The sequence below is a fragment of the Triticum urartu genome, chromosome 7 (assembly GCF_003073215.2).
Source record: "Triticum urartu cultivar G1812 chromosome 7, Tu2.1, whole genome shotgun sequence".
In the NCBI taxonomy this organism is placed as follows: Eukaryota; Viridiplantae; Streptophyta; class Magnoliopsida; order Poales; family Poaceae; genus Triticum; species Triticum urartu.
The window spans coordinates 575,996,524-576,006,209 of record NC_053028.1 but is presented as its reverse complement, the minus strand read 5'-3'; the positions used below and the strand labels follow the sequence as shown (position 1 = coordinate 576,006,209).

Genomic DNA, 9,686 nt, shown 5'->3' with positions numbered 1-9,686 from the left:
TCAGATTCACGAATTTGTTTCGAATACACGATTATTTTTTCAAAATCATGAACATGGATTTATTATCGGATATATTTTTCCAAATTGTGATTTTTTAAATTTAAGAACAATTTTGTAAAATTACTACTATTTTTAAATTACTAATATTTTTGAAACTGTGTAAATTTTATGATTTCCCAAATATTTTTTTAATTCGAAAATATTTATAATTTCTCGAACATGTTTTTCAAAATTCGTAACATTTTGAAATTTGGAGAAGGGAAAAACAAAATAAGAAATGAAAAAAACAAACAGACCAAAGATGAAAAAAAACAGGGGCGTTGCGCCTGCGGGCTGGCCCATGAACGCGCATTGGTGGAGGGGGGGTGCGTGACAAAAATTGAGGGGAAATTTGCCAAGCCTGGGGGTCGAACCCCAGTCTCCGGGTGGAAAGAGACAAGCTATCGATGTCTGTGTGAACTATTTGTGGTATCTTCTCTATAAAAGCACTAATCGCAGCGGAGACTTTGGAAATACCGAATCATTTTTTGACTTACGGGTGGCATTGGTGGGTAATTTTTGTCAACTTATAGGGTAAATTACATGACGTCACCAGAAGCAATAGGTGCTTTATTAGTAAGTATAGATATAGATATAGACTAGGAAAATTGCCCGTGCGTTGCAACGGGAAATACATTATGAAAATGTAAAGGAAAACATGGAAAGATGATTTCCTGCATCACGTACAACGACGTGACATCACATATGTCATTGCTTACAATCTTGTCATCGGCTCATCAGTGGCCGAGCTCGAAAGAAAAGCAGGGCGGGCCGAGTGAAAGGACAAACACAAATTTTTAGGCATTACTCACTAATCCATACCTTTTGTTCTCATTGAATTTCACCTTCTATGTTTAATACGCAAGTTACGAGCAAGACGATCTCATACTCTAAAAGGACTTTGGATTCCTGAATAACAAATATTTGCTCATCTTCTATTTTTACGTATGAATGAATCGATAACAAAATGCATAAATTTACTCTCAGTTCGACCAATGGGTTCAAAAAACACTAATCATCTTTATTAGAAATTGCCCAATGGAGTCGGGAGGTGAATATGGGGGCCCAGAGAGATGGGGGGCGGTGTCACGGTGAGGTTCCGAATGAAGGCCTGAAGAAGTTCACTATCAAATGAAGCAAATTTGAGCATTATATCAACCACAAAAAATCATGCCAACTGTCCAAACTACAGTCATGATATGAACACATGAAAGTAGTGTAGCAATATCTTCTTTGTACAAAATATCTCAGAAAAGTATACTCCATCTTCTATCTACAAAAAACATATGTTCTGGAAAAAAATCAGTAAAATATACATCATCTTCTAGTACAAATATCTTCTCCTCTGAACAATCACACTGAACAAATTTAGGACCAGTTAGTCAGAAATGTTAGCAACAACATGAATAGTACACTTATCAACATCCACTAATTATCCTACAATTGAAATACAAAGAAAGGTCGATGAGAGAGAAGGTAGACCAGGAGATTAAGGAGCTCCAGGGGCACGCGGGAGAGAGAGGTTACTTGGTCATAGGCGGCCGCGCGATCAGGGACGGCAGCGAGCTTGGGCAGAGGCAGAGCGAAAGTGTACCTTGCCTATTGGCACACATAGAAAATGAGTTACATGGTTACATTTACTATCAGCAGGATGGTTCAGAATAAAGAAAGTCTGATGACATAGAAAGGTAATTAGGTTGTAGAGCAACCCCATTTTCACTGAACCGCAATGAAGTGCACTGAACAAATATTGTACGAGATTGTAGGACAAACCTCGATGCTCCAGTGTTAGACTCAGCCCAACAGTACTATTATCTTTTGACGAAAAACATCATTACTAATAACAGGCGGAAAAAACCGTTACTAATAATAGGCAGATGCATTCATGATGCAAAATTTAAAATCTACAATCATCATTTATTTTAGAAAAACAGAGTATCATATCTGTACTTCGGAGTTTCAAGCTCAGAACCTTCAAAATTCACGAATCAAATGTATAACTGACAATCAACAAAGTTATCGGATGACTGACAAGTCGGGATTTGGTAATTTTACCTCTTTGATCGAGCTATAAATAATCTCCATATGCACATTCTAATCAATCTGCACGCACACAAAATAATCCCAAATATCATCCACCCAACAAAAATCTGCAGTAAACAAAAACACTTCATCACCCTCACAAAAAAAAGAACACTTCATCAGGAGAACAGTATCAACGTTTTCAGGTTGTTCTTACTTATAAGTTGGAAGGATTACTGATTCATTAAGCTAACATTAGTGTAGATTACTCTTTTCTCTTTGGTGATATCTCAGTTTCATAGTTTGGCTGCATGATGTGCTATGAAAGAAATGCATAAATGATTTAGAAATTATTAGTCGAGCGCATAAATCTTTAAAGAAGCAGTTGCAATTATCATCAATCCATGCTATTGGCTTGTTTATTGTAATTGCAGAGTCTAGGTAAAACATGTGCATGAAAGGCATTGCTGGTTTTGGAATACGATATTATTCATTGACCTCTTCAGTTGGAAGTCCCGCTCTTACCAGATCCACACCATGACCATGCTCTGGAAGTCTCTCCGTTTACCCTCTTGGTATGACAAATCCTCTCAGCATGGGAAAGTGACCTAGTGGTAAATCTGAAACTGACATGCTGGGATATTAACAGCCACAGAGGAAAGCTCAGAGTCCAAATCTGTTGTCCTTAACGAAACGGTTGCTGAAAGTAAATCAGGTCGTGCCATTTTTTGAATGAACCTGGAACGGTTCCCTTAATGAAACGATTCCCTGGAATTTCCATTGGGTTGTGCCCAATACGCACACCCAGGGTTGACCTCCGGCGAAGGGGTGTTCCAGTGGTGGAGGCAGCAAGCTAACAAACATGCCCGTGCGTTGCAACAGGAGAAAGCAATAATTGATTGATCCTCTTTTTCATACATTAATTAGGAAACTGGAAATAACACTGAGATGGTTGGTAATGTGGATGGTGGTCATTTATCTAATTATTGGATTCCAAAACACGCGATCCAGGTGGGGCTCTAGCCCACCATTCATGATTCAGAAAAAGAAATCATCGTGATCCATTTTTCACAATATAATAAAATAGTTAAACCTCCCACATTCAGATTGTTGTATACAAACGCAGTGCACCTACTTGTAAAATTGATCAATGGAAGAGTTGATCTAAGAAAGCTTCATATGAAGGCAAGGCCGAGTAGGAATATACCTAGATCAGCAGCCCATTTTTTAGATGGTGTAGCTGGCAAGTCTGCAATGTAACTGGATCTACAGAGCTTCCCCAAATCACATGTTCACCTACACTAAAATAAAGCCTCCACCTGTCAAAATCGCATGCCTAGTGCTGATAATTACTTCCTAACGGCAAAATGTAAGGCAGTGGAAAGAAGTGTCAATATAAATACAATCGAATCAAGTACAAGAGCGCAGGCGTCTGAGACCTCACATTAGTGGCGCTCGTAGCCCTCAAACACCTCGCTCATGACTGCTTCCCTTGATCACCTCCATCTACTTTTCACATTCAGATTTCAGGCTATAGAAAATGGAGTGGAGGGGAGTAGATGTCACAGAAACATAACTGCTAGAAGAGAATAATATTTCCCTGCCTCTCAGTATACACACACATATACACAAGCAAGCAAACCGAACTACAAAATTGAAACAAAATCTGCAAAGTTTGTGAGGTATTAAATTGTGCCATGTTGCAATTCAGTGTTTACTCTGAAATTTCTGAAGTAAATAAAAATTCAGAGTTGGCAACATAGCTTCCAGAAGAATAATACCATTGAGGCAAAAGAACCCCACAAGAAAACATGCCCATAATTTTTATAATAGATAGTTCAACAACAGGAGATGTGATGAATGGCATACACCTTGTTCTTGGCAGTCCCGGCGTTGCGCAACTGGTCGACGAGCTCAATTGGTATGTTATGGCCGGTGACATGTGTGATAGCTGAAATCTAGACATACTATTAGAACTTAAAAGAAACTCGAAATTTTTTGGGTTCATGCTGGAGTTCGCAGTGCTTGTAGTGCAAATGAACCACTGCTTGCCACCAAAGCTGACAATAGCAGTGATCTCCCGCATGGATTACTCACTGAGAACCACGTTGATGCCAAGCTGTCATGACCAGAATGCATTGCCTAAATTGAACCGAACCACACTCATCTTTGACTTGCCCTTGCAGCTCCTTGCTACATCAATTCATACAATCAGATTGCAACCTACACCTGCACTGAGTGAGACCTACCAGTCAAATACTCCACCTCCATAAATCTCTGCATGTAAACCTCAAACAAATTGACTCCATATACCAAACCCTGAGAACACGTCAAATTTAAATCAAAACAAGACCACAATCTGAACCGTCAAAAGCATAACCCTACTCCCCTAAATCTGCAGGACAACTTCTCAAAATCATGAACTCATGTGCTAATAAAGGAAGCCCAATTTTATTTTCGAACAAACCGACATAATGCTGGAAAGGAGACATGCTATCAACAAAAGCTATCATCACAAGCTTTATTCCATTTAGGATATACTAAGTGCATCCCCATTTTTTCTATTGAGATCAGTAGCAGCAAACAATAGCAGCTAAGCAATGGAGCCCTGTCCTCTATCATTTTCCCTATGTCCTAAATTCCCAATCATCCTCTCCTGCACCCAACACCAGCCACTCCACGTCTCCACCTGTTGTCTTACCCATGATGGGGCGCCAACCAGTCCACCCCTTCTTTCCCATGTTGCATCTCTCCTTTGCCCTGCTACTCTTCCTCCTTGGCGCAGGCCTCCTCCCTTCCCATCATAGTCCACTCGCATGCTAAGAACTTACATGGAATTTTTTGTGTAACTATTTTATGAGCTTACAAACAAAAGCACAAAAATGAGAAGGGAACAAAAATGAAAATGGCACATATATACACTATTTGTGTTTGGAAGTATATCAATTCACAAATAAAAAATAGATCTGTTCATGGACTATTTGGCGTAGTAGCAGAATTTTGTTCAAAAAATGGACTTGTACAAATGGGAGAGATAGAGAGCAGATGGGGGTTGCTTGCCCTATCTTGGTGCAGCAGAGGCGTCATTCGAGGTGAGGAGGTGCTGCTAGCTAGGGTTTCTTCCTGCCCTTGACGGCGGCGACCGTGGTGGATGGGGAAATCCCATGGCCTACTCCATCTGCATCTACAACAGAGGATATAAAGAGAAGATGAGATGTAGGGGTGGAGGATCCCGGCCAAGAAGGAAGGAGGGACGAACCTGGGGCCGCCGGAGATACACCGGCGAAGCCCTACCCGAAACCCTAGCCACGGGGGTGGGGTTGCGAGCAGGCGGTAGACGCTGGGAGCGGAGAATCTAGCCGGAGGGGAGGGAAGCGCAGACGATGGGGAGCTCAGGGGCGTGCTGCGCGGCGCCGGAGCTCGCCGGAAGCGGCTGGCGTGGGTGGTGGCGGCGGCGAGGATTGCATGGGCGAGAGGGAGAGGAGGCGAGCCCGTGCGTGTGGTCATGTCTGTTTTTTCCTTTGCAAATCTGATCGGACGACGGGTTGAATACCACAAACAACAGGGACTCTTTTGCAAGAATGAAACGTTTTTTCGGTAGTCACTTAAAAAGGGATCGCGGGTTGAATTCTCAGAAACGGAGGGACTTTTCTGCAAAAATGCACACGACATACGACCAGAATCAGTCGCTGCTTTATTATTAGGGAAAGATATATATATAGATATATGTCTTTGATTCCCCCCCCCCCTTCTCTCTCTCTCTCTTGTATCTTTTTATTACATGTGCTTGTCCTATTTATGTTTTACAGTTTCGTTTTTTCTTCACCTTTTTATTTTCATTTGTTCATGCTTAAAACACACTATTTCAGATGAAGTATTTGGGATCTGTTGGAGATGCTCCTATGTCCCATGTACGAGATAGAGCTCTTTTTGAGAGAAATACTATAATAAAGAGCTGGAGCTGAATTTTGAGACACAAGCAACATGGAATCAAAATAGCAAAGGTGATCCAAAAATAACCAATGGACAGCAAACCGGTATAGCTGGCAACCACAACCTGAAAATAGCAAATGAGCATGCATGCCATGAGCATAGCGAATAATTAAGCCGAACACTTGTCCCACCTGAACCGATGTGTATATAAGATTGGGCTCTGAAGCTCCTGGCCTGACAAGGATCAAGGACCGAGGAGGATTCCACAGCCAAAATGGCGTTGAGGAATGTTGCGATGAGAGTCTTGTTGCTCCTGGTGGTGGTGAGCGCCGCATATGCCGCCAAAGGCAAGGAGAAGAAGAAGGAGAGCGCAGATGGTCCGGCAGCGTCTGGTCCGGCGGCGTCTGGTCCGGGCGGGGAGTATGACATCACCAAGCTCGGCGCCAAGCCCGACGGCACAACGGACTGCACTGAGGTACGTACGTGCTGAAGGAGAGAGAATATAAGAATGATGATGGATGGATGGATCATGTGGTGGAGTGCATTGCAATTGCATGCAGGCGGTGGAGGAGGCATGGGCTTCGGCATGCGGTAGCACCGGGAACCCGACCATCATCATCCCCAAGGGTGATTTCCTGACTGGAGCTCTGAATTTCACTGGGCCGTGCAAGGGCGACGGACTCACCATCAAGCTGGAAGGCAACCTGCTAGCTTCCAACGACCTGGCCAAGTTCAAGTCTAACTGGATCGAGATCATGCGCGTGAAGAAGCTCTCCATCACCGGCAAAGGCAACATCGACGGTCAGGGCAAGGCCGTCTGGACCAAAAACAGCTGCCAAAAGAACTACAACTGCAAGATATTGCCAAACGTACGTACGCGTGCATAACATTATATAGTAATAAATTATATATACGTGCGTATATTTCTTTTACTATTATTGAAGAAATGCTGTTATATTCTTACGTACGTAAATGTGCATGCATGCATGCAGTCGCTGGTGCTGGACTTCTGCGACGACGCGCTCATCGAAGGCATCTCTATCATCAATTCCAAGTTCTTCCACATGAACATCTTCCAGTGCAAGGGCGTGATCGTCAAGGACGTGAAGGTGAGCGCGCCCGGGGACAGCCCCAACACCGACGGTATCCACATGGGCGACTCGTCCAATGTCAGCATCATCGACACCACCATCGGCGTTGGCGACGACTGCATCTCCATGGGCCCCGGCACCACAAAAGTCAACATCAGTGGCGTGACCTGTGGCCCAGGCCATGGCATCAGCATTGGCAGCCTCGGGAGGTACAAGGACGAGAAGGACGTGACCGACATCACCGTCAAGAACTGCGTGCTCAAGGGCTCCAGCAACGGCCTCCGCATCAAGTCGTACGAGGACGCCAAGTCGCCCCTCGTAGCATCCAAGATCACCTACGAGAACGTCAAGATGGAGGACTCGGGCAACCCCATCATCATCGACCAGAAGTACTGCCCCAACAAACTTTGCACCTCCAAGGGCGACGCCGACAGGGTCACCGTCAAGGACGTTACGTTCAAAAACATCACCGGCACGTCCTCCACCCCCGAGGCCGTCAGCCTGCTCTGCTCCGAGAAGAAGCCCTGCGAAGGCATCACAATGTCCGACGTCAAGATCGAGTACTCCGGCACGAACAACAAGACCATGGCTGTCTGCAGCCACGTCAAGGTCACCGCCACGGGAGTCGACAAGGCCAACACATGTGCGGCATGATTTCTTTTCTCCGTATTTCGGATGTACCAAGTGTTCTAATTTCTCTCTCTTTTTCATTTCTTTTTTCACGATCCCGGCCGCTCGAGGAGATTATCTTTTTAGTTTCGGTTTTGTTAATTCTCATCTAAATGAGAATTAGTCATCTCATATCTAACTGCTAATCCTTTTGATACAAATTCTAAGATTTGTAAGTTTCCTTTAGCGCATGCCCAAACGACGCGTTTGATTAGCATGAGCAATTTCTGTGTGTTGTCTCATTTCCTTTGATAAAATGGGACTGTCTATTTAACATCTGACTGAAATCTAATTGGCTTTCAATCAATTTTTCCATCTAATAGAATTGTGACACCTATATGTCTCTTTGTTCTCTTGTATGTATGTATGTATGTATGTATGTTTATCGAAAAAGGGTTCCAAGCTTTGTATACAAAGCAACCAACCGAGAGAATCAACGATAGGTGCTGGGGCGAAAGCAGCACAATCACGTCCAAAAGAAATGAAAAAGAAAATACAAGAGAAATAAACGCTGACAATGGCGGATCGACAAAAAACGAAGAGGCCTCGTGACCGCTGTATCCACCGGAGATCGCCCACCAAGCTCCGAGCCTCCGAAGCGCTGGTACCAATCAACACCTCTAAGAAGGGACGCGACGATGATGACGCTGCTGCCAGGGTTTCTCCCGGTACGCGGTGAGGAGAGAGGAAGGGTAGCCCCGACGCCCTCCAGGAAGGTCCGGCGGCACCCTCATGCGCCACCGCGTCGGTGTCGGCCAAGCCAACATGGATTTCTCCCGATCCCAATCTCCATCTCAGGAACTCTAGAGCTCGCCACCAAACCGACCACCACCCTGCGCCAACCCAGTCAAGAAGCTTCCCACGCTGTCTCACCACGGCACCGTGAAAGCATGGCCTGCACAATGAAGAAGAGGAGCCAGGACTAGGGCAACAGCACCGTTGGCACGCGGGAGGGTCCCACCTCCGCCGTCAACGACGGTAGCTGACCGGACGCAATAGCAGGAACATACCAGGCCCGACCAGGACCTCCGAGGCCCGTAAAGTTCCTGCCTTCGCGCTGCAGCCAGCACGCCAACGGCGTCGCCGCCCCTGTCCAAGCCGCTCCCCTGCCTCCCCGCACAGAGAGCGTCAAGGCCAAGCCGTAGCCGGCCCGCTAGGACTCAGATAGGGCCCTATGGGCCCAGATCTGGGCCGGGGTCACGACACCGGCCACCCAGCCCCACCGGACCGCCTCGCCGCCAAGTGGAGGAACCACCACCACGCACACCCTCAGCCACCACCACCAGGTCGCCCAGACCGCCACCGGCCGAGCCGCACCACCACCGCACGCCCACGACGGAGAGGAACCCTCGCAGCCACCGGGAGCCCGAAGCCGGTCCCCAGCCGCCGCCCACACCGCCCGCGGCCCGCGTCGCCTGGCCAGATCTGCCGCCACCGCCGCCGAATCGTGCCCACACACGCCCCACCAGGCAGCCGCCGCGCCACCACGAAGCACCATCGGGGCCGACACGCCGGCACCACCAAGAGCTCCCGGATCCGCGCCACCGAGCCCCGCCACCGCCCGACGCCTCCTGCAGCCCGCCGTCCCGCGCTGGCCAGGTGCTCCGCGAGGAGGAGAGGATGCGACTCCGCCGCCGTCGACGCCGAGGAGGCTGGAGGAGGGGAAGCTGTGGGCAGAGCTAGGGTTCCCCCGGCCCGCTCGCGGGAGCGGCGGCGGGGGAGAGGGTGTTGCCATGTATGTATGTTTCAACGAGGCCGTGCTTAAAACTGCCCGTCAGAACAAGCTTATCGGGTTGGACTGGACCCGCTTGGAGTCATGACAAGTACATAGCATTCATGACAAGCGCATAGCATTCATGGTGATGGAGCAAGTTACAAGGACTGAAAACTCACTTAAACAGAGTAAAATAGACAGTAATCCATGTACAACAC

General features: G+C 46.6%; 1 protein-coding gene and 1 long non-coding RNA gene across 18 annotated transcripts; one reads left to right on the top strand and one right to left on the bottom strand.

The window, feature by feature from the left end:
- Positions 1–1,171: 1,171 nt before the first annotated feature.
- LOC125521906 lies at positions 1,172–5,594 on the bottom strand. 17 transcript variants are annotated; one of them, XR_007289492.1, is made up of 5 exons: positions 5,321–5,594; positions 2,587–5,245; positions 2,095–2,189; positions 1,567–1,638; positions 1,172–1,476 (listed from the first exon to the last, which is right to left on the bottom strand). It is a non-coding gene; the product is annotated as an uncharacterized LOC125521906 (long non-coding RNA). The 17 variants fall into 17 exon arrangements; XR_007289495.1 differs by having other exon boundaries at positions 1,172–1,397; XR_007289489.1 differs by having other exon boundaries at positions 1,567–2,189.
- Positions 5,595–6,237: 643 nt separating this feature from the next.
- LOC125525188 (exopolygalacturonase-like) lies at positions 6,238–7,739 on the top strand. The gene is made up of 3 exons (XM_048690200.1): positions 6,238–6,469; positions 6,555–6,863; positions 6,987–7,739. The coding sequence occupies exons 1-3, from the start codon at positions 6,269–6,271 to the stop codon at positions 7,737–7,739; spliced, it is 1,263 nt and encodes a 420-aa protein (XP_048546157.1). The 5' UTR covers positions 6,238–6,268.
- Positions 7,740–9,686: the final 1,947 nt, after the last annotated feature.

Excerpts from the sequence above, each read along its gene's own strand:
- LOC125525188 (XM_048690200.1), top strand. The coding sequence starts at position 6,269 with ATGGCGTTGAGGAATGTTGCGATGAGAGTCTTGTTGCTCCTGGTGGTG. Across the intron at positions 6,470-6,554 it reads GCACAACGGACTGCACTGAG|GCGGTGGAGGAGGCATGGGC; the intron begins GTACGTACGTGC and ends AATTGCATGCAG. Across the intron at positions 6,864-6,986 it reads ACTGCAAGATATTGCCAAAC|TCGCTGGTGCTGGACTTCTG; the intron begins GTACGTACGCGT and ends GCATGCATGCAG.